General features: G+C 43.3%; 1 protein-coding gene across 1 annotated transcript in view; it reads right to left on the reverse strand.

Annotated features, from left to right (window-relative positions):
- Positions 1 to 25,820, reverse strand: part of LOC122792864 (kynurenine/alpha-aminoadipate aminotransferase, mitochondrial-like) — an 808,921-nt gene that overhangs the window by 278,217 nt on the left and 504,884 nt on the right. The window contains exon 7 of the mRNA XM_044060423.1: positions 3,407 to 3,503. Coding sequence (XP_043916358.1) covers positions 3,407 to 3,503 — 97 coding nt within the window. The remainder of the gene's footprint in view (positions 1 to 3,406; positions 3,504 to 25,820) is intronic.

Consider the following 25,820-nt stretch of genomic DNA (forward strand, 5'->3'; position numbering starts at 1 on the left):
GAATGAGGGTGAAAGTATGATCCCCAGATCCATATGGGCTTTTAAAAAGGTTCACATGAGCTTTGTCCAGATCAGACTCCTTTGCAGTCATCGCAAGGAAGCCATAGAAGTCAATTTAATGGGTTGAGGCAAAGGCTGGATTACATCAGCAGTACAGAAAGTTTAAAAATGCATCCCTTAACACAAATTAAATTGGTGGGATAACCCAAGGTTTCTCTTCCTCCTTCCTCAAATGCTCACTAACTCACTAATGTATTTCTAGGGTGAAGTAAAGGACCACAAGCTAGTTAACAGAAGACTTCATTCGTCTAACGGTCTGGACTAATTGTCCACATCTATGAATAATTTGAGGGTCTCTGGGCTCTTTGTGTGCCCTTCTTGGACAAAGAAGAAAAGGCAATACATCCCTTAATTCTACCTGTGAGATTGCTGGACTTAGCCTCAACTAATCGACATAGGATTGAGAATATGATGGGAAGGCACCAACAGTCAGGAAAAGAGACTCTGTAGCTGATGGAAAATGAACACCAGAGATAATGCTGGGGTTGGAAAGGACTGCATCTATCTTACTTCTGGCCACATTCACTAAAGGGTATAATCATACACCCTATAGGGTCTCTCCCATTGTAATATCAAACAAATTTTATACATCCACCATCGATTTATGTCTCCCCCTGGGGCCTGCTGCAGCAGGAGGACCCAGTGAACCGTTCTCAGTCTAAAGTCAGTGGGAAACTTTAACAGAAGGGTCCTTAATCTTGAGCTGCACAGCCAAACATGTGCCAGAAAACATTAGCAGCCACCTCTCAGGCTCAGGTATTCAGTATAAGCATGCTACGGCCATCTGACCATGGCAGAATATAGGCATCCCTAAAAGCATACCTCTCAACTGTCCAGATTTTGGACAGACAGATCTGTTTCAAAAACATTTGGTCCATCTCTCCTACAACTGGAAATTATATTGGGAAGTTAGCACGGCCATCATTTAAAAACAGTACTTTTTTGCTTTGTCCCAAGCTCTGAAGGTAAAAGTTGAGAGATGTACCATTGAATCGGGCATCAGGGGCTGCGAAGGCACCTCAGTGAATTCCGGACAACCGACAACCTGCTTAGTGGTAGAGTCATTGGAAGGCTTAGCCTTCTGTGGTTTGCCTCTATCTTTAGCCTTATGTTTTTTTGGAATATCTACGGTTTGTTGGCTGACTGACGCCATTTTGGAATGCAAAGACAGAAGACAAAAAATACCTGGCTACAAAAAGAGCTCTATGATGAATGGCTCTCGAGTTAAAGATGGCACAGAACCGGCAAAGAGGGACGTTGTGGTCTGACCTAAACAAGTGACGCAGTATGAATGGAAGTCTCGGTGTGGTATTCGCTTTCCACAGGCAAGACAATTGTTAACTTTTTCGGACATCGGCTAGTGCAAGAAAAAAGGATCCCCAATGGGGTACTTAGCTTTAGACGTTTTCAGCTGTAATTCAAACTCTGGTAGTGACCGACCAACACAATAGAAACTGCTTCTACTACGGGCTCCATGGCAAGAAAGACTGATGTAATGGTGTCGGCTGTCTTTCTTTATAGCACTGATGACCTGACGTCATCCAGCAAGCGACAGCAGCCGAAGCAGAAAAACATTGACTCTGCTATTCGGGCTGGCCAAGGGCTACCACAGCAGAGATAACCCACAGGTGATGAGTGCAACAGTGAAACAAAAGAACATCTACTGCAAGGGGTGAGGATGCACTTCCTGCTGGCACAAGCTCAACTCCGCACTACATGAGGAGAAAGTGGCAGCACATGAGATGCATAAGGCTACTTCAAGAGTAGACTTACCTGTAGAGTATCTGAGTAGTGTCCTCATGTTCTGACTCTCTCACTTTCTCCAGCATCAGTGCTGATTCATGAAATTTTCCTGCTGATCCTAAGTTCTATGCACTCTCAATCAACTACACTTTGAGTAAGGATAGATGCATCTCTAACCTCCTTTTTCTCTAACTCCAGGTGGTTGGTCTAGAAAAAATGGCACTTAAGGCAATATGTGACATTACACTCTTTTTTGGGCAATAAAGACAGTGCTGGTGAGGATCCTGGCCCATGAAATGGCAGCCACGTGAACAATCTAATATTTCACTTCCTAGCAATCGAATGTGAAAACTTTTCTACAGTGAGCACAGAGGTCCAAATCCATAGAACTGTATAGCACTGGAGCTCAGCATGCTCTCCTAGCCCAGCTTCTCTTAGTAGAAAATCTGCTTCAGACAGATTTATAAGAAGCAGCTACACTGCACTTTAGTGAAACTGCAGTTCCATCAGTGATGAGTCCCTACCTCAACTGGAAATATATTACAAAATAACATGTTTACAAACATTTTTATGATAACGTTTCAAATTTCAGGATGACATGATAATTTATGACTCACAAGAAAAAAGTCTGAAAAGTTTAAGATGCTACACTAAGACTCTATGGAGGGCAGCCGCGGTGGTGCAGCGGTTAGCATTGCCACTGCACAGCAAGAGGTTCTCCGGTTCGATCCTTGGCTGTGGTGCTTTCTGTGCAGAGTCTGCATGTCCTCCCTTTGGTCGCGTGGGTTTCCTCCGGGTACTCCGGTTTCCTCCCACATCCAAAAGACATGCTGTAGGTGGAATGGACACTCTAAATTGGCCCTAGGTGTGAGTGTGTGCTTGTGTGTGCCTTCTGTGGAAGGTTGGGCACCAGGCTGGCAACTCGACACCGTAAAACTCCAAAGCCAATCAGGAGCTGACAGGTGATCTGCTGTGGCGACCCCTAACCGGGAAAAGCCGAAAGAAGAAGAAGATGATTAAGATTCTATGGCAAATCACCATAATGTGAAAATCACCATACTGTTATACAAGTAAGTGTTAAACAAGTTAATGCCAAAGTGATCTGGAATCAATCCAATCATTCATTGAGGTCTGAAATAACGTAGAAGAATGTTAAAATTACTAGTCCATGAGCAAACCTCTACAGTGTATGCCTCACTTGCACAGTAGCAACTGTACGATCAACCAGATTTATTTCTTAAATAATAGATAAAGGACATTCCCACATAAACACAAAGGGAAAAAATAAAGCTACATCAATTATAAAAAAAAAAAAAAAAAAAAAACCTTAAGAACAACAACAGTCAATGAAGTAAATTTAGGAAAGGATAAATATCCTTTTTTTGCAATCTTATGCTTATCTACACATAATTAAAGCTCTAAATGACTACATAATTTGCTTAAATATAATAACTCTTTCTGTATGTTACTATGGACTTCAGAAGTTATTCAAATACGGTGATTATTAGAATCAGTAATAATTAGATATAAATAAGGTGATTATCAGAACCAATAATAATTAGCCACAAATAATTTTAGGATGTAAAATATCTATTATACTTGCCTGTGTAAATGCACTAGTGTGCAAACATGAAGACTGAATATGGAGAATAACTCTTTCAATAAGAGGTTTTGGCCCAGTCAGAAATCCTACCCTCAACCTAAAGCAGACAAAACAGCAAATGAACTGCATACTACTACATGAATGAATTTATTCATATGTTGTTTACTGTGTTATCCATCTGAGCCATTCAGGAAAGCTCCTCAGTGAATAAATGTGCATTAATTAACAAAAATAATTTGCATTACAATTATAAAAGGCATTACCAAGGTTAACTATTTCAACAATGGTGCAAATACATGTTGACATATTTGACACAAGAAATAATTAAACAACCTAATCACAAGGAGTTCATATAGTACATTTACTCACCAGTTAAATTTTATACTGCAGTACATGAAAAAGAAGGCGAGACAGTGAGACAGCATACTCCAGTAATAGAATGAAGAGCTCTGTTGTATAATAAAAGTAACACAATTGCCTTTTTTTTTTTTTACACTAAACATTATTTGGAAGATGTGGTGTGAGAGAAGTTAGAGGTCTAAATGTATATTTGTTGGAAATATCTCTGTTATGGCTAGTCAGGTTGTTCCAATATTTGTCATTATGGCCCTGAAGTACAGTCAAACAAACATGGGGCCAATCACAATAGATGGCATTCATGAACTGATCAAAAAGATGCAAAACAGCATAAAGACTGACCCAGCTGATCTCCTGCTTATGTTTTTTTCAATCCTTTTTGATTTTCTTCTTGGACCATTTAAATAATGTAATGAAGGAGGTGAGGTGAGAGACACCATCATTGTGGTTCTTCTTCAAGATATCAAAATCCGTTACCTTCTTTGTAAAGACCCATTTCCACAACCCTTATAACAACAAACTATATGCATTTATTTGGTCTCTATGCCTGTCCCCATTCCTGCCAGAATGTTAAACTTGGATGAGCGTGATTTTAGTGACAAAAGGCAAACCCAAAATAATATCAAAACATCCTGTTAATTCAGCATACAGGAATAAAGCAACAAAAGAACAGCTGTGCTAACATATGGATCATAGATGTAAGTACTCATTAAACAGAGCTTCTTTCTTGTTTGGATGCATTGGTAATTTCACATCTTGGACCCCTTTATTACTCTGGCTGAAAATATACATCAAGTGGCAAAAAAAAAGAAGTTATGTACTCACCATAACGTTCCATCTGAGTAGATACTTCATTTGTCTGCAACCTGTGGGTAGTCGGATCCGACCTCGGATCCGAACTGGCAGCTTTCCAAGCTCAAAGATCCGAGCTCCTAGCTCCTCCCCCCCTACCCATAATCCCTTACTACCAACCACATTACCTCAGATCGGTTATTTTGCCCTATAGGCTAAAGACGGAGAAAAATCTCCAAAGGAACAATACCTTACCGAGGTTCGGGGGATGGCAGGGGGGCTTGGTTGCAGACAAATGAAGTATCTACTCAGATGGAACGTTATGGTGAGTACATAACTTCTTTATCTGAAGTAGTTACTTCATTTGATCTGCAACCTGTGGGACAGAGTCCCCAGCTTACCTAAGACCCTGGGTGGTCCCTACGGAAGGATATTCCGAAGCACTGCGGAGCCAAAGGAAGCCCTACTTCTGGAGATCATGTCCAGTTTGTAATGAGAAATGAACGTGTGGGAAGAGGACCAGGTAGCTGCTGAACAAATATCGTCTACCGGAACTCTAGACCAAAAAGCCGTCGAGGTAGCCACAGATCTAGTAGAATGCGCACGCACGCCAACCGGAGCTGGCTTCCCAGATGAAGTGTATCCCTGTCTAATACACTGAGAGATCCAATTTGCCACTGTCACTTTAGAAATTGGTTTGCCTATGGCTGACTTAGCATAAGAAACAAACAACTGGTCTGACTTGCGAAAATCTTTAGTCCTATGCAAGTAAAAACGTAGTTGTCTGTGTACATCCAATTTGTGCAATGTGTATTCACCCTTGTTTTGGAAATTCGGGAAGAAAACAGGAAGATTAATAGACTGATTAATGTTAGCCTCTGTGGCTACCTTAGGCAGAGAGGAAGGATTAGTCCTGAGGGCCACTCTATCCTTGTGAAAAATAAGGTATGGATGCTTAATGCACAGAGCTTGTAATTCTGAGACTCGTTTGGCTGAAGTAATAGCAACCAAAAAGGCCGTTTTCCAAGATAAGAACTTCAATGGCACTGAGGCCGCCGGCTCGAAAGGTGGTCTTGTTAATGCTTGTAAGATCAAGGTAAGATCCCATGGAGGAACTGCCGGCTTAATAGGGGGCTTTAAAAGAAACATGCCTTTTAAAAAGGTCTTGCATATTTTTGCTGACGCCAAGGAATCTACGCCATCCCCCACGTGATAATGAGAGATGGCTGCTAGCTGGACCTTAACGGTGGACGCACTAGCTCCTTGTCTGAAAAGAAAAGACAGGAAGTCCAGGATAGTGGGAATAGGAACCGTAAATGGATCTAATTCCTTCTCCTTTACCCAGATGGAAAAGCGTTTCCATTTACTGTTGTAGAGCTTTCTGGTGGATGGCTTATGAGCTGCCACCAGAATGGCTTTAACAGGGGACGAGATACCGGGAGTCCTAGCCATTAATGGAACTGGATCAACCAAGCCGTAAGCCTGAGATTGACCAGGTTCGGAGTGTGGCATCTCGTCGGATGCGAGATTAGGTCTGGTCGGGGGTCCAGAATCCATGGGGGAGCCACACTGTGAGACTGCAGAAAGGGGAACCAGATTTGTCGAGGCCAGAATGGGGCTATGAGAATCACTCTGCTCCCCAACCGACAGGCTTTCTGGATGAATTTCATCATCAGAGGAAGAGGAGGATACGCATAAAGGAGACCGGGCGGCCAAGCATGAACCAGAGCGTCCCTGGGGGATTCCCCTCTGGGGGGAACTATCGCAAAGTAATCGCTGCATTTTGTGTTTAGGGGAGAAGCGACAAGGTCACAGCGAGGTTGACCCCACTTGAGGAATATCTGCTTCGCAACAGAAGGATTCAGAGACCACTCGTAAGGGCTGAGGAATACCCGACTTAACTTGTCCGCTAATACGTTGGACCGTCCCGGAATGTGCGTTGCTATCAGAAAGCGTTTGGTGGAATCGCCCATTCCCACACTCTCATGGCTTCTCGACACAGGGGGTAAGATCTGGTCCGTCCCTGTTTGTTTATATACCAGACAACGGACATGTCGTCCGTCTGGATTGCAATAGTCCCCAGAGGAAGAAGGTGATAAAGAGCTTGCAACGCCAAAAGCACTGCCCTCATCTCTAGGACGTTGATATGCAATGCAGTCTCTAGAGGAGTCCACGTGCCTTGGACGGACTTGCCTGCATAATGCCCGCCCCACCCGAGGCAAGAAGCGTCTGTGGTCAACGTGGCTTTGACTGGGGGAATCACAAAGGGTCTCCCTTCTTTGAGTTCCTGAGCCTGTAACCACCAAAGAAGGGAGTGTCTGCACGCCCTGCTCAGGGGAATCGTCATGTCTAAGGGATGGACCGATAGTGACCACTGGACCTGGAGATTCCACTGTAACACTCGCATTCGCAGACGGGCATGAAGAGAAAGGCCGATCGCTGCTGACATAGACCCCAGCGCCCTCAGGACTAATTCTGCTGGAGGAGCGGGGCTCCGAAAAATGTCTAAGATTTGGAGAGACAAATTGTTCAGCCTGACAGGTGTAAGAACCACTTTGGAGATCTGAGTATCCAACCTGGCCCCTATGAATTCTAGGGCTTGAGTGGGGCACAGGCAGGATTTCTTTAGATTCACTGAAATGCCCAAACGACGGGCCAGAGAGAGGGCGTAATCTCTCGCCACAACCAGTAGATGCCTGTTGAGGGCAATGAGGAGCCAGTCGTCTAGGTAAGGGAATACCTAGATGCCCTGGAGTCTCAGGTGGGCTGCAACCACTGCCATGACTTTGGTAAACACTCTGGGGGCTGAGGTTAGGCCAAATGGAAGAACCCTGAACTGATAATGACTGGCTCCTAGCCGGAAGCGGAGGAACCTCCTGGATCGTCTGTCCATTAGTATATGGTAGTACGCATCTTTGAGGTCTAACGAGCACATCCAGTCGTTCTCCCACACAAGGGGGAGAATAGATTGGAGGGTGACCATCCGGAACTTTTCCTTGGGTATGAACAGGTTCAGGGACGAGAGGTCTAGGATGGGTCTGAGGTCCCCCGTTTTCTTTGGCACCAAGAAGAACCTGCAGTAATAACCCAATCCGGACTGATCTGGGGGGACGGGCTGGATGGCTCTTTTTCTTAGCAACTCTGAAATTTCCAGAGCTGCGGACTCCCTCTGATGGGGTGGAACATCGGGGAGACGTTTGGGTTTGGGGGGGGTGTGAACGGTATAGTGTAACCTCTGGATATAATCCGGAGCACCCATCGATCCTTTGTAATGGACTCCCAGTTTGACAGGTGCTCCGATAATCGCCCCCCAACTGCCTCCACAGAGGGACAGTCGGGCAAGCACTCAGGGTTGTTGCGCGGGTCTGTCCGAGAAAGGTTCTCTAGACCCGAAGTTACGCAGCCCCCCTCTGCCTCTGGGTTGGCGTCCACCTTGTCCTCCTCTGCCTCTAGAGGACAAGTTTTCCGCAGCAGGACGGGATTGCTGAGATTTACGGAACCACAGCTTCTTTTGCCCCCTCTGATTCCTGGAGAAGGATCTTTGGGGGCTAGAGAAGCGGACTCCGGCACGTCGACAGCGTCTTCCCATCCTTTTCACTTTGGACCAGCGTGTCGCGAACTGTTGAGCCAAATAAGGCCGAACCGTCATAAGGGGCGTTCGCGAAGGATGCCTTAAAGTGTCCCGTGAAGTCGCAAAGGCGGAGCCAGGAGTGACGTCGCAAGACCACTCCAGCTCCGCTAGCTCTAGCGGCTCCTTCCGTGGCATGGGAAAGAAGCCGCATAGATGTATTTGATATGGACTTTAGAGTGGCCATTCGCGTCTCAAAATCCTTTTTGTCTGGGACCGACATGGACTCCGGAGGGGCTGCAGCATATTCCTTAATTAAGTCACGCTGTAGCCTAATGGTGTGTGCCATGCAGTTCAGTGACCTTATGGCAAAGGTCGCTGAAGCAAACATCCGCTTCCCAATACGGTCCAATGACCGGGACTCCTTGTCTGGCGGATGGACCGAAGAACTTTCCTGGGCAAGTTTTTTCCTAGTGGTCGCCGCCACCAACATAGCATCAACCGGCACGCCTTTGGATCAAGAAGGTCTATCAGAGGGAGGGCTGAGGACCTTGTCAGGGCATCTAGGGATAGGCTCCACGGTGTCGGGCTCCTTCCAAGCCCTGGTGGTAATTAGATCCACCAAGGGGTCGGCTGGGGGGGACACCCAGGAGGTAGATGGGCCTGCCTCAAAGGCCTCCAGAAATACAGACTCGTCCAGGGAGGGCTTTTGGGCAGACCAACCCCCTCTTATACGCAACATTTCCATGATGTCTCCGAAGGAGACATCTTCAGGGGGTGACCCTGGGGAGCCCTCCGTATCATCCAAATCCGTATCCGTGGTAATGGACTCGGGGGAGTCCAGGTGCCTCCTTTTGCACAGATGCTTCCGAGGCGCCTCTTCGGCAGGACTGTCCAAAGAGGGCTCGTCCGCAGGGTGGTGTTCCTCCATAGGAACCAACTGGAGGGCTTGGACAGGCTGTCCAGATGGACGGATGATCGAAGACAGACCCTGATAAAGTGGGGGCACGGGTGGATCCGAAGGCCCGGTCGGGGACCTGGATGACCTCGACAGTACCCTCTCCACTACCTTAAAAGCAGAGGGAGATTCACTGTCCCCAGCCTGAGGAAGTAACCTCCCTGGCTCCGAGGATAGGATCGGGGTCGGAGCCGAAGCAATCGGACCCGAGGTAGTGGTGCGCTCCGACCCAATCGGCGCCGAAGACACAACCACCCCCTCGGATCCTATGCTCAACCCTCGGCCCCGAGAGCTCGTATCTGACAAGCTCGAAGGTATAGTCGGCGAAGACACAACCGCTATCGGCGCCGACGTATTCCCGGGTCCGAAAAGTTCTGGATCCGACAACTCTGAGACCCGAAAACGGGTCGGAGAAGGAGCGATCGGGGCAAAAATGGGGGCTGCACTCCCTCCCAAAGGGGAGGGAGGCAAGAGCATCCCCATTTGCATCTGGGTCTGCAGAAATCTTCGCATCATCCGGTCCATGTCTGCTTCGGAGATGCTTCGTGTAGATTGCGAAGAGGCAGTTGAGGCGGGCCGAGAGGGCCGCCTCGAAGACCTCGAGGGAGACCTATCCTCTTCCTTTGGCTCCGGAGAAAAAGAAGGTGAACGGAGCCGAGAGGACGAGGATCCGGAGACCCTCACAGGGGACTTCAGGATTTTCTCAGGCGGAGCCGAGGGATGAGACTCGGCCCGCCTTTTTGATTTGTGACCCTCTCTGTCCTTGTGCTTCTTCTCCCTGTGGGAAGAAGCACTAGATTCCACAGAGCTAGTACCTGATAAGGGAGGGTGAGTCCCAGGTACAGCTAATGGAGTAGCCGGCGCCGAAGTTACAGTAGTAGCTTGAACCCGGCTGGGAGAGGAAGAAGAAGCTGATTCCTGGGGGAGTTTTCCCGCCAGGATCAGCTTGTTCTTCCTGTCCCCGAGTGCCCGAGGGTTGAAGGCCGCACATATCTGGCAGGCCTCCGATAGATGGGCTGCCCCTAGGCACAAAACACACTGAGTGTGGCCATCAGCTGGGGAAAGCTTGTGGCCACGCTCAGTACATTTTGAAAATATGGCCTTAGATTCAGCCATAAAAACTCTCACACACACACCCAAACACTAGGGGGGGGAGGGGGAGAGATAAAGTTAAACTAAACGGGAAATTAGTTTTTTTTTTTTTTTTTTTTTAAGGTTTGATTTTTAAAACACACACACACAAGTTTAAAACAAGAAAACAAGTCTATAATTAGAACAATCTCACCAGGCCAGGAGCTCTTCTCTATGAAGCAACTGTCTTTAGTCGCGGCAAAAAACGATCTGAGGTAATGTGGTTGGTAGTAAGGGATTATGGGTAGGGGGAGGAGCTAGGAGCTCGGATCTTGGAAAGCTGCCGGTTCGGATCCGAGGTCGGATCCGACTACCCACAGGTTGCAGATCAAATGAAGTAACTACTTCAGATCACAAGATAAACTGTCTTCTCAGTTTGCTCTGCAGAGGGGCAGCAGGCCAGGTTCCCCTCCATCACCTCTCCTATTTATCCTTTACTAGGAATCATTTGCAAGACATGCAAAAATCACAGCTAAAGGGAGCTGTGCTTCATAAGAAGAGAAATAACTGATATATTCTAAGCATTATCAGTTAATCTGTGAAGAGGACCTTCCTTGCCAGATGTTATGGTTGATTTATCCTATCCACCAATCAGCAATCTTAAAATTGTTTCTCCAGAAGATCCCATGGTCAAGGATAGACATGCACCTAAGACAATGCATGCAATAACGTCAAGCATTAATTACACAAGCAAACTCGCTCCCCCATCCCCACCAGTTTTCTCCTAGCTACCAGCAAGCACCTTCCTGCAAATAAACTGTGTGAAGATCTGGCACCCTTACTTGTATCAACGGATATGAAAGTATATACTTAGCCCAAGATCTGGTATCTTTACTGCTATCAACTGATACGCAAGTATATACTTATGCAACTAATTGAGACTTCCAACAGCCAAATCCAGCTGGGGGCAAACGCCATGATAGGACAGGAGGTATTTCTGACCCAGCAAGGATCAACAAATACAGTAAGGAACCAGTTTTACATAACATTAAGGACTCTCACTGATAGTTCCTGCAGCTGGTCTGAATCACAAGTAGTTAGCCTTCAGGTAGAAGTTGAAGATGAGACTACACTAGAACCAGCCAGGAAGAGTGAATCACAGAGAAAGGATTGCCAAAAGACACAGTAATAAAATCTGGGGAAGACAGCATCAAGAAGCCAATGAGCTGCAAAAACCATGTATGTCAAGGGCAGACAAAGCAAGCACTGTAGGCAGCTACTGCGAAAGGAAGCCTAATCATAGGCAGCAACAGAAGGAAAAGCAACTAATGGTGCACACAGTAAAACTGCCCACATGTGAAGGACAGAAATGGCAACTGTATGCCTTTCCCCTCACCCAAGACGGAGACATATCACAGATTTATTTAGCCAGATAACACTGTTGCCTTGGAGGAACCTCTATCCACAAAGTAACAGTAATACAAGGAGTAAAAGGGCCCCCTCACTCTTTCCAGCAAAGAAACTGAAAAGAAAAGTTAAGGGACCAAAACAACCACTTTCAGGAGAACTGGGAATGGGGGGGTGGAGATTTTACCCCAAAAGAACTCAGGGAAGACCCATTTACCTGCAACTCAAAGATAAATGCCAAAGCTAAGACTGTTCTCTGTTGCATACCGCTTTCTCAGAGGCGATCTCTGTCTAACGTACAGAGCCATGTCCAACCCAGAATTGTTGAACATGCTCCATCTTAGCAAAACCAAATCTACTCGAGCTATACGCTCTAGGGATATAAACCTCAACACAACAATGAATAGAACATGCTGGAGGGATAGATTACCTTCGCAGAGACTTCCCTTACTATGGAACAGGGTCCCGATCTAGATAAGACAGAGCCCCTCACTATCACTCTTCAAGAGGAACCTTGATGAGTGGATGGGTAACAGAAAGTTCACACCGGGGATCACACCAACAGCACTACTAGATAGGGGCCAAGGGTACTAGCTGCTAGTACAAGGGTCTAGGGAACTACTAAAGAGGCGGTGAATACCGCATAACGTGGCTGGGCTAATATATGCCTTCGGGCAGATAGCCCAGTACCAACCTATGAACCTATAACACAATTAGGCCAAAAAGCTCAACAGCCAACAAACAAGCCTATTGAATATGAAGTCCAAGATCCTAAATGTGAACATCTCCAACACTGGGACAAAAGCAGCAAACCTACAGGAACTGCTTCACCAGGTGGACCTCAGCCTCAATCCTGCCCTCCACTGGGAACTGGGGGAGGGGAACTGCCCCTGAATTTAAGACCGACATTCAGGCCAAGTAACAAGTCTCCAGAATGACACGAATGCTTACAGTATGCAGACTGTTAAAGGACAATTTACACCACTTGGAGCTGAAAATTAAGCCTTTCTAGCAGCAAAATGCCTCTCCTCCTCGACCCAGCCAGAAAGTCATCACAAACTGGGTAAAGGGATCATGGACCAAGCATCAAAGAAGAGCTGGTTATCACAGCAAAAAAGAGCATCCATGCCTGAATACAAAGAGGGTTCCAAGAAACATTTAAGGCCAGAAACTGAATCCATGCCCTACTCACACACCAAGATGAAGCTTTTCTTTTCATAAACTTTCATGTTAATTACTTTCCACTCTATAGCTTTTCTTCCACATCACACCTAGCAAACAATATCTACTCAGTGATCTACAAAAGTTTGATAAACTGGATGAATTTGCAAGCATTTAGTTTTAAAATAGAATAAAACAAATGATATGTTTCTGGCACCTTAGCATGTTTTATTTTTTTAGGGGGGGCACATTAATCAAAGTGCTCTGGGTGCAAGCTTCATGAAAGACTTAAAACAAATTCAAAGTAAATCCAGAGTTAATAATTCTGCAAAGATTTTAAATATATATTTTTTCTCCACCAAGTCAATTGAACATTCTTGTAGATTAAATGTGGAGAAAAATGAAGGCATTTTATAATTATGCCAACTACAAGGGAAGATGCCATGTTGAGATCAGACTGATACCTGACAATATTGTTGTCGTGGAAGATCTAAGAGTGTTAGTTGCCATTTTCAAGTCATTTATTTCATTTAACCACTCTTACGAGAACAAAAGCTGACATGCTGTTCTTAGCAAGACTTTTAATAACAAAGACTAAGCCATTATATGTTTGAATGTTTAAAAACAGTAAAATCTTACAGTATGGTACATGATGACTTTTGATGTCTCCACTTCTATAAAAGAAAGGTTTCTGTGTTTTAGCCTTGGTATGATTGTTTAAAACCTTCCTTGATTCACTTATGTGCCTTTAAAATGACATGATGCTTTAATTATATTCCCAAATAAAAGGACTTAATCATTTTGAAAAGAAGCTGCAGACGAGTTAGTCTCAAGACTGTATTTTTAGCAAGATTTCTGAGTGCTGTTCAGTTAAAACATACAAAGGTTTGGTTTCTACATGCACAACTGGACCACTTCTAGCATGGTTTCATGAAGTCTAGGCCATATTTAACTAATCTGATATAGTTTTGGGGAGTGCTTATTTGACCAGCTAGCTTCTGGTCAGCACGGTATGTTGACAGGATTTGACTGGATTGCACAGTTTTGTTAAATCCCTGTATGTACTGTAATATGCATATTTAATTCATATGTTGGCTATACCACTGGCTGTACAACCACCTTCAGGTTGCATTAATGGCTTTTCATTTGAGTAGTCACAAACTTACCAGGGACTTCCTTAGGTCACATTCTTTGGAGTTATGCTTTTTAGTATTTACCCCACCAAAAGATGGCAGTAGTTCTAAACTAAAATGATGTAACATTGATTAAGTCAACCATCTGGCTCTTTCTGAGATGCATTTATTTAAGGTACTATGCTTGCTGCTACACCCTGTTGTGTATTATGTGGCCTAAATTCAGTACTACTAAATCCACTTAGAAACGGAGACATCTGTGGTTCTGAAAATAATGAATGATCCTAGTATTGTCATTTTAGATTATTTTAACTTTAAATTTAATGAAACTAAAAATTTAGGTTTCTGATGTGACAAATTTTGTCATTGTCAATGAATACTTTTCTTTTAGTAGAATCATTTAAGTTCTTGTACAGCTGATACAGGACTATAATTCATCTTTTGGCTATTCATCAAGATTGGTTCATTCCATTCCCATTCCAGTGTTTATTAAAAGCTTTTCAAAGTACTCTGATGTGCGTCATACAGCTAGGTTAAAGGTATTAAAATTGTTTAATGTTGGCTTCAGAATACTGGCAGATAAACTGACCTTGGATTTTAAATCTTATTGTGGTAACTACTTAATGACCTTACTACATTTAGGCTATTGTAACCCTGCCCTTAGACTATGAACTTTAAATATATCATCAGAAGGAATAGGACTTTGGAACGAGACAGATTCACAACTATTTGTAGAACAGGCTGCTAGAATCACTTGCAAGAGCAAAATTACTGTTAATTTTAAACAAGCTTTAGAATACTGGAGAGCAGAAAGAAGGCTTATTCCCATTTACAGTCATACAAGGTGACGAGAAGGGCTGTTGGCCTATAACATAGTTATTTTTGTATAAAATTATACAACTTTTACAGTCAGATTTAGTGTGTATTCCTAAGATCATAGGAGGTTACTAGGCTATTGGCCCCTGAGGCCCTTATAAGCCTAGCCAAGAGTTTAGCCCATGTTTAGACAAGTCAGCACCCAAAGTCCCTGTCCAGCAGGGGCACAGGTGGAATCCCAGGGATGTATTTTTTGTTTCCCATCCATTTATCCAGGTTGCGCTTAAAAAGGGATGATGAGATATTCTGCTTGACATGGAGAGAGAGAGTCTATTCCACAGAGTGGGGAGTCTCTGGGACACAAACCTGTCCCGCCAACAAGTCCTATTGATTTCACAGACTAGGCTGGGGTAGCGCGTACGGGTTGCTCGAGTGGAGTGTGACTTGCGGATATGCAGCAATCCCATCAAGGCGGGGTCTGAGATTGCTTTGTATACCAGACAGACGTCATGTCTGAGGAGTTTATATGAAACTGAGTAGAGGGACAGGGCTTTTAGCCTGTCTGTATAGGATACATGTTTGAGGCCCTGGATTCTCCTGGTGAGGAACCTCTGTGGTCTCTCCAGCTGCTGCATGTGTTTTGCAAGGTACATGCCGAAGAGGGCACTGTGCTCAATAATTGGCCTTATAAGGGAAGAATACAGGGATGTTATGACTTCTTTGACCCTGGATGAGATATCCTTACTTATGAGGTGGGCCATGTAGAAAGCTTTCCGTACAATGGAAGCAACATGGTGGTCAAAAGTCAGGTTGCTATCAACCTGGGTGTCCAAATCCCTCACTACTGATTGTGTACTTAGGATGTTGTTATTAATGTGATAATATGTGGGGACTTCACTTTCCCCAAAGGGGATGACGACACATTTTTTTGGCATTCAGCTTGAGGCCATGTTTCTGGCACCAGTCATCTGTTTTGGTGAGAACCTCTTGCAGGATGTCCACATCACTTGAGGAATTGATGACTGCACTCAGTTTGCAGTCATCTGCAAACTTGGTCAGCCATAGCTCACTGGTTTTGACCTGACCTCAGAGAAGTATATCCCGAATTACAGAGGCCCCAAGACCGATCTCTGGGGTATGCTTGTTACGGGTATACTGCTTGAAGTGGCTTCCCCTATTTTGGCTAGGTGGGTTCTATCAGTGAGCCAGTTTGCTACCCATCTGGTAACATATGAATTGATGCCTAGTTGAGAGAGAGTTTATCTACTATGCCCGAGTGGGGAAAAGTGTCGAAGGCTTTGGCCAGGTCAAGCTAGGCGGTGTGCACCCTCTTCCCCTCATCCATGGCTTTGATAACCGTCTCAAAGAAGTCGACCAGATTTAACAGACACAACCTCCCCTTGACAAAGCCAAACTATGGGGGGGTCGAGTGTTTGGAGGTTGCCAATGTCCCTGTTAATGAGGTCCATGATAATCTTTTCCATGGCTTTGCAGATCAGGCTAGTTAGGCTGATGGGTCTGCAATTTCTTGGACGCTTCACCTTTGTGTAAAGGGATGACAGTGGCTGTCCTCCAGTCGGCTGGGACAAAGTCGGTACTCAGGCTTTCGTTGAATAGGATGCCTAATGGTGCTGCAAGTTCATGCCTGAGTTCATGTAGAATGCAGCCTGGGATGTTATCGGGTCCCATGGAGGCTGTATTTTTTGCCTTTGAGAGGGCAGTGATAACCTGTTCCCTAGAGATAAAGGGTGGAGGGGCAGGTACTGGGGATATCTTGATTTACTGATGGAGGGACAGAGGAGAGAAGTTTTCACTGAATCGGTCAGCCAGTAGACTGGCTATATATCTACAGCATTTGTGTATGTGGTGTCCTTGACTACCACAACAGATCTGGGTGCTTCCTTCGAGATTGCGGGCATATGTGAATAAGGCCTGATGATTGTCTCTAGTAGATGTGGCCAATTTGGACATGAAGTTGGCTTTAGAGGATTTCACTAGTGCTCTTATTTGCTTGTTCAGGCTAAGGAGAGATTGCTTCCAATTGGGCACCTGCTCCTTCTTGGTCCTGGCCAGCAACTTTTTCCTGTTGTTATACAGTTTATTTATTGCAGATGTCCACCAGACAGGTTTACTATTCCTTGAGGAGGAGGATTTTTTCCTGTCAGGTTTTCCTGATTACATGCATCTATATAAATGCCCGTATAGTACGACGGTGTAGTTTTGGACATTGCTGCCAGTTCCTACATTGGGGAAGGGGGCTGTGAAGCTGTTTATACCATTCCTCAGGTGGTTGTATCAGCTTTGTAAAATTTTTTGTGTGACCCTAGCTAGAGGGGGGTCAGGGGAGATGGTGACTTCGAAAGTTACTGCTATATGGTCAGATCTTACCAGGGAGGATGATACCGTAGGGGTGCTGCAGTGGTTACTCATGTTAGTTAATACCAAGTCTAAGATATTATCACCTCTTGTGGGGGTATCGACTAGCTTTTCCAAGGCATCTGCATTGATAAAATTAAGGAATCTCTGGGCATTTGTCTTCTGGCATGAGTAGTTTTTCCAATCTATGGATGGGTAATTAAAGTCACCCGGGATCAGGGTAAAGGGTTGAATCTTGATAGATTTGAAGAGGTCCAGGTAGGTGGAGTCAAATTTGAGGGCCTGTAGCTATCTATAATTTGAATAGGGGTCTTGTCAATGGTTAACTGCATCTGGAGTGTCTCCTGTGTGTCATACTGTTTGACCAGCTTGGAGGTGTGTGTGTCTTTAATATATATTGATACTCCACCTCCTTTGGCTTCGCTGCCCACATTTTGGGGTCTGAATGTACGAGAGGATGAGTAACCAGGTAATGCCGGGGTGCTCTCTGCAGCATTGAACCAGGTTTATGTGACTGCACAAATTTCAGCATCTTCCAGGGTTAAGAATGCTTGCAATGAGTGCAGTTTCATATTTAGACTCCCAGCGTTTAGCAGCATGACCTTTAATTTACGTTTTGTTGAAATTTTTATGTTGGTAGTATCGACCTCATGACTTATTCTAAAAATGGCACTATGGGGGAGGCAAGGGCCTTTGCCAGAAGCCTGAAGCCCAAGTGAGACAGATTCAGGCCATCTTTAGCAAAGCATCATGGTCTGTCGATCATATCTTCCCAGGCTGTCAGGTACTGGACCCCCCCTAGAATGACACCAGAAACTAAGCCAATTGTTAAAGTCAATCATTTTCTGTTTATATTAAGGCATCCTTCTGGGTGACGGTATAATGCTGCTTAAGGCTAGGGACATACCTGCCTGGGACACATATTCAGCGAACTCAATCATGTCTCTCTTCATATAGTCCAGGGAGGTACGTCTCAAATCATTCACACCAACATGGGCTATGACAGAGTCATAACAGTACCTACCATCATAATCAGCTTAGAATGTCAGCGCTCTTATTTTATGATATGTTTTAATTTTTCTAAAACATCTTTATTAAATCATCACAATTTAATCTGCAACATCAGTTCACATACACTAAAAAAAAAATTAATGATTTCCATTGTTGTTATCATATGGTATACATTTTCTTAACATATTTTACTCAATACATTACATAAAATGCACAGTTCCTGACGTGTTAAATCTCACTCCTCCTCCTAAGCATTACTTTGCATGTATTTTTTGTACAAATTCCATTTATTTCTATGAAATGTGCTCACCCCTTTTTACCTATTGCTCCCACCTCCATTCTTTTACCTCTTTTACAATATTCAAAACTTATTTTTTTAAATTTACATTACTTTTTTGTACAGATTTTGATATCCATTTTTTCTAATAATTGTTTTTTTGGCACCAATAGCATCAAACTAAGTAAGGCCTTATTATGTCTAGGTAAAGCAGATTCTATATCCCAGCTCAAAAAAAATACTTTTTCAGTTACTACCATTTGCTCTAGTCCAAGTGCTCTGTTTTGAATTTTTTAAATCTTCCAACTTGTTACATTCCAAACAACAGGTTTCCAATTTCTTCTCTTCCAATTTCCAACATTTGCTACCCACCTGAGGAAAAATCATCTACTGAGGGTATAAATGTATATACAAAAACATTTCCATGCAAAAATCTGAAACCTTCTGCACTTTGCAGCACACTTGACAGTCCTACAGATTTCTCCTCATTGTTCCTTTGTAATATGCCTTTCTATGGTCTTTTCAAGTCTTTTCCAAGCTCATTTGACCAATTCTTAATTATCATAAAATACTTTATACACCCTACAACTTATCCATTTTCAACAGCATATTCTGTTCTAGACTCAGTTAAAAACTCCTTTAAACCTGTTTTTTATTTCCCTGACAATGAACGCAATATCTAACCTGTAGTCCAAACTGCTTCATCTCATGCTATTATCTTTCCCTCCTGAGTTATCTGCCCTCAGTACATTGGTTCTTTTGCTAATTTCTGCTAATTTTCTTCATTAAATTCTAGACTCCTCTTGCCTATTTTCTATACCTCTACTTGTAAACAACCCTATTGGTAAAATCTCCTTTCTCCACTCCCATACTGGCTTAGTTCTTAAATATGTTCTGGTATTTTATAAATATACTATTCTGTGTGGTTATTACTATTCCCCTTAAAGACTTGCATCCAAATTCACAGTTTTCCTTTATCTCTCAAGCTCCCTCCTACATCATTATTTTCTGTCTTAATTTATATACTTCTAATTGAGTTATGCAAATAAAGCCTTGACTGCACGGCTTTTCCAGTTGATAAAGATACGTTTGACATGTATAAAACTAAGTGGACTAAACTAATTTCATTGCTTGTGCCTTACTACCCACATCCATAATCAAGAGCTCCCAGTCTCTTAATCACTGTATTATCTTCTGTTTAGCTTCTTCTGGCATATCCTTAGAAGCCATAGCAGAATCCCATTTAATCCATATATCCAAAGACTTCATCTTATCATGTGGCCACAAGTATGGATTTATTGAGCCAATGAATGTGAGAGTGTACAGTTTTGTTTCCCCAAAAAACTTTTTTCTTTACGAAATGTGGCATTAGAAAGGAACACAAGTAGTTACATTGTAATAGAGAAGAGTTTTTAACCGTCTCAAAATAGGTTCATAGATTAGTACTAGGCTAACTGCCCTCGCGAGCCATTTTTTTTAAGCCTAGCCAATTACCCCCTGTGAGATTCAAACCCTGTACCTTGTGTTTGTAAGGCAAACACCTTAACCATTAAAATGTCCCATTAACACTAAAAGGACTGACCTCTCCTTTTCTGGATTTATCAAATACAAAATGATATCATCTGCAACTTGATTACCACACCAGTTCTGGTTCCTCTGCTCAAATACAGTTTGGCAGAGAGGAATTCTCCTACCTTAATAAATGCCTCTGACTCTACCTATGTATCCTTCATTATCCCTATTATTCCGTCACAGAACACAAATACTACAGTTGATAACTCATACAATTCCTGCTGACTATCAAAGGGCAGCATTACCTTCATCATTCTACTCATCCCACTACATTCTTCACTAAGAAAAAATGTGCTACCTGACTGTCTTTAAGCATAACCTGGACAAATGGATGGGCAATCATAAATACACCCGGGGTCCAGCCCCTCAAGCCCTCATTGAAAGGTTGTAACTAGGTATAAATTAGTTATGACAATGGGCATCTATAACTTGGGCTACCAATGGTCCTCTAAATCAACAGCCTAGTGCTGACGTATTAATCTATAAATTATACCAACTTTCAAATCAAATACTGAGAGAATGGAGAGTAGAGTCTCTTATTTTTTTCTTGATTATCACTCTAAGTTAAAGAAATGTTTAATTTTGTTTTAAGAAAGAAAAAAATCCTTTACTCATTAACACCCAATAACAGGAGTAGAATTTCACACCTCCCAACACCTGCAAAATTCTTGGTTGGATAGCTTTTGACTGAACTAAGGCAATGAAAATTCAGTTTTGAAACCTGTCTGTGCACAACTATACAAATCTTAAGAACTGTAAAACTTACAAACACAAAATGTGCTCAGCACATACTCCTGTTCATAATGGTGATATTTATTTTGCCAGCCATGTATCAGGCTGACTTTATAGTGAGCAATAAATTAAAAAAAAGCTAAATATTGTTATTGTAGTCATATCAACAACTCTTAATATCTCTCTAACCGCACTGGATAGTCCCCAACTAGATGTGCTCTTCAGTTTTTTGCAAAGCAGTTTGATTGGTCACTTCATTTTTAAGATAATTATAGAAATACAATGTGTACATGATGCATATTTGCATACTTCATTGGCAAACAAATGTAAATATCCACAGAACACTGCTGGTTCAGGACCAACTACCAAAGCAATTTTTTTCTAGCATTGTACATGCTGTAATTTGATACCATGGAGTACCAAATAAAATAATTTAAATTCAATGTAATAGCAGTATGAAAATATGGCAAAGATTCATAACTGTACATTAAAATAAACCACATGTTCAGAGTTACTGAGCACTTTATTTAGGTTGTGTGAGTCGCTGCTGATTTGTGTCTTGACTGGGTTTGTGAAATGCTATTCCCAAGGCTGCCAAATATGCGGTGCCTGGGGTATTTACATAAATACAGAGATGTGCAGATACATGTTTTATTACTAAACACATAGAAATATCTTCAAAATGGTACAGTAGCACACCAGGTATAATTAAGAATTTTCCCAAAAGTATGCAAGACATCTTTTACAAGTCAAAACTCAAAGGAAATCCTTTTCGGGAACTTATAACTAGAGGGTCTGATTCCTAATTCAAACAGTATCAGCTAGAGAAGTACCTTCTGAAGGATAGCCTTGAACATAACCCAACCATTGATTATAACTACTCTCAATATATCATTTTGGACTTAAAAAACAAACAGATTTATTTTTTTAATTCTTTTTTTTTGGCCAGATTAGTCTTACTAGGCTAGCAACCTCGTTTCAGGGAAGACCAGTGAGGTGTAGATACTTTGCAGAACTAGCCCTGGATCCTTTAGGTCCCTGTGTAATGACCTCCGGGTCTCCAGCAGGATTTATGCATAGATATTTCTGAGTCTGGTACTCTGTATTACCAGTCTGGTTTACTGGGAGCAGGTGGGAGGGTGTCAGGGGCTAAGATGGATTCATGGAAAACATCCTCCACCACTTCAAAAATAGGGGGGATGGCTAGGGGTCTGTGCTGGGGCAGGTCTAGAAATTCTCTTAGCCTTTTCTTAGACTGAGGGAAGTCCTGAGATTCCCACTGGAAATGTTCCCTGAAGGTGTGGAGGGTTTCCACAAAGGACAGGTCTTCTGGTGGGGAGGCAGAAGGGATGGATTCCTCTGCATCTGAATCCTCATAAGCAATCAGAGGTTGTTGTTCCTCTTCAAAATCTGAATAATCAGATTCCTCAGAATCTTGCTCTGTCAATAGTTCAGGAGAAGGGTGTCTTTTTCCTTTTAGAAGTTGTGGCTTGACTGCCCCCTGATAAGGGAAATAAGATCCTCCACCATCTTAAGCATTTGGTCCTGGGGTGGAGGGGGTGGGAGTAAGATGGTGGCTAGAGGTAGATTTTTCTAGGGGTGGCCTGGCTTCTAAGCCTAAGGGTATTCATCGGTCTGAGAGAAACGGTAGTTGGGTGTGAAGACGTCAGTTTCTGACTAAAATCGGTAGTGGGAAAGACCTCCTCGAAGCCGGTGCCTGCGTCGCGGCTCCGGACCCAACTGAGGCAGAGACAATCAAAGGTTCTGAAAATGACGAAGATTTATGCGGCATACTGGACTCCGAGAGGGTCTCGGTAGAGACCTGCATAGCTATCGCATTGGGTGTCAGGGGCTGTGAAAGCGCCTCACTGAATTCCGGAGAACTGACAACCTGCTTAGAAGAAGAATCATCGGAAGGCTTAGCCTTGTGTGGTCTGTCTCTATCTTTATCCCTATGTTTATTCAGAGGCTCTATGGATTGTTGACTGATGGACACCCTTTGTGAAGACGGAGGACGAAAATACCTGTCCATGAAGAGAGCTCTATGACGAATGGTTCTCGCGTTAAAGAGGGCACATAACCGACAATGGGCGACGTCATGGTCTGGGCCTAAACAAGTGATGCAGTATGAATGGAAGTCTGTGTGTAGGATGTGCTTTCCAAAGGTGATTCAATTGTTAACTTTTTCGGATATCGGTTAGTGCAAGAAAGAGAGATCCCCAATGGGGTACTTAGCTTTAGACATTTTCAACTGAGATCCGAGCTCTGCTAACAACCGACCAGCACACTTGCGAACTGCTTCTGCTATGGACCCCACAGCAAGAAAGACTGATGTAATGACGTCAGCTGCCTTGCTTTATAGCACTGACGATCTGACGTCAGTCTACAAGCGACAGCAGCTAATGCAGAAAAACACTGACTCTCATATTCGGGCTGGCCGAGGGCTACCACAGCAGGGATAACCCACAGGTGATGACTGCCAACAGTGAAACACGAAAGAACATCTACTGCTTTTGGTTAAAGATATCACTGGATTTCAAATCCAAAATAAAATGTTTGTAGTCCTTAGATGCAATAGTTGAGCTAAGTCTCCAAAGGCATTTTCCTGAAGGCATTCCTGTACTTATTACTTTTTGAAGTGTCAAGCCTTCTACTCTATATTCCAAAACAGGATTTCCTACGACTTTTGAATTTTAATTGATGCCCTTAAAAGATACCCATCTTATTTTCACAGTTACATTCTCAAAGGAAAAGGATAAAAAAAAATCTGCAAATCAAAGTCTAAATAAGGCACTGTCACATGACCTTGCCAGAATCCCAAGCAGAAGACTCTACTTCTTCTCTTTCAGCTGTTCCCATTAGGGATCGCCACAGTGGATCATCTGTTTCCATTTCTTCCTGTCCTCTTCGTTTTGCTCTGTCACACCAACCACCCGCATGTCCTCTCACCACATCCATAAACCTAATCTTAGGCCTTCCTCTTTTCCTCTTACCTGTAGCTCCATCCTTAGCATCCTTTTCCCAATATACCCAGCATCCCTCCTCAGCACATGTCCAAACCAACGCAATCTTGCCTCTCTGGCTTTGTCTCCAAACTGTGCAACCTGAGCTGACCCTCTAATATACTGATTGCTAATCTTGTCCATCCTCATCACACCCAGTGCAAATCTTAACATCTTTAACTCTGCCACATCCAGCTTGCCTTTTTGTTAATGCCACCGTCTCCAACCCATATAACATAGCCGGTCTCACTATTCTCTTGTAGACCTTCCCTTTCACTCTTACTGGTACCCGCCTGTCACAAATCACTCCTGACATTCTTCTCCACCCATTCCACCCTGACTGCACTCTTGTCTTCACCTCTCTTCCACAATCACCATTACTCTGAACTGTTGATCCCAAGTACTTAAACTCATCCACCTTTGCCAACTCTACTCCCTGCATCTTCACCATTCCTCTATCATCCCTTTCATTCACACACATATATTCTGTCTTAGTCCTGCTGACCTTCATTCCACTCTAGAGCATATCTCCACCTCTCCAGGGTCTCCTCAACCTGGTCCCTACTCTCACTACAGATCTCACTGTCATCTGCAAACATCAAAGTCCACGGGGCCTCCTGTCTGATCTCATCTGTCAACCTGTCCATCACCACTGCAAATAAGAAAGGGCTCAGAACTGATCCTTGATGTAATCCCACTTCCACCTTAAACGCATCAGTCACTCCCACCGCAGACCTCAACACTATCACACTACCCTTGTACATCTCCTGTACCACTCTTACATACTTCTCTGCCACTCCTGACTTCCTCATACAATACCACAACTCCTCTCTAGGCACCCTGTCATATGCCTTCTCTAAGTCCACAAAGACACAATGCAACTCCTTCTGACCTTCTCTATATTTCTCCATCAATGCTCTCAGAGCAAATATTACATCTGTAGTGCTCTTTCCCAGCATGAAACCATACTGCTGATCACTAATCATCACCTCCCTTCTTAACCTGGCTTCCACTACTCTTTCCCATAACTTCAAGCTGTGACTGATCAGTTTTATCCCTCTGTAGTTACTAGAGCTCTGCACGTCACCCTTATTCTTAAAGATACATACCAAAACACTTTCTCCACTCCTCTGGCATCCTCTGACTTTCCAAGATTTCATTAAACAATCTGGTTAAAAACTCTACTGCCATTTCTCCTAAGCACCTCCATGCTTCCACTGGTATGTCATCTGGGCCAACAGCCTTTCCATTCTTCATTCTCTTCATAGCTGTCCTTATTTCTTCCTTGCTAATCTTGTTTCACTTCATGATTCACTATCCCCCACATCATCCAACCTTCTCTCTCATTATCTTCATTCATCAGCCCCTCAAAGTACTCTTTCCATCTGCTCAACACACTCTCCTCATTTATGAGTACATTTCCCTCATTATTCTTTATCATCCTTAACATGCACAACTTTCCCAGCTTGATCCCTCTGTCTAGCCAATCGGTACAGGTCCTTTTCTCCCTCATTAGTGTCCAACCTTTCATACAGCTCTCCATACGCCTTATCCTTAGCATTCGCCACCTCTCTCTTTGCCATGCGCCTCCTCTCCTTATACTGCTGTCTACTTCATCTCTTTGACAATCCCACTTCTTCTTCATCAGCTTCTTCCTCTGTATACTCTTCTGTACTTCCTCATTCCACCACCAGGTCTGCCTGATCTCCTTCCTCTGTCCAGATGTCAAAATAGTGCAAATGTTTATGAATTGTATAGTAAAGCTAATTAAATATCCCAGTTTCCACATTTCTTTTAAACATTACAAGTACTGAAAATGTAAAATTCAGAACTACTTTTACCTGTTAAATAATTGGTTACACAGTATTTAATCCCATACAGCTTTAATAGAATTAGTTCACTTTTCTGCAATTCCTCTCTGAAAACTGTTAACTTTCTCTCAGTTTGTTACTGTCTTCTGCACACTGACCATTTCTTTTTATGGTGCATACAGGGCTCTCCAATTTTAGACTTCAGAAAGTACACAAACAGATGTGGTTGACCATCCATACTGAACAAGTACCTCCTTGTCCATTTTTCTGTTAAGCAGTGTTGGAAGAAACATCCTACCAACCAAGGAAAGACACTAGATTCTTCAGTATTTTAATATTTTTGTAATGATGGTTGATAATTAGAAGTCAA

Source organism: Protopterus annectens, chromosome 2.part0 (genome assembly GCF_019279795.1).
Source record: "Protopterus annectens isolate FY-2018-M chromosome 2.part0, PAN1.0, whole genome shotgun sequence".
NCBI lineage: Eukaryota > Metazoa > Chordata > Ceratodontiformes > Protopteridae > Protopterus > Protopterus annectens.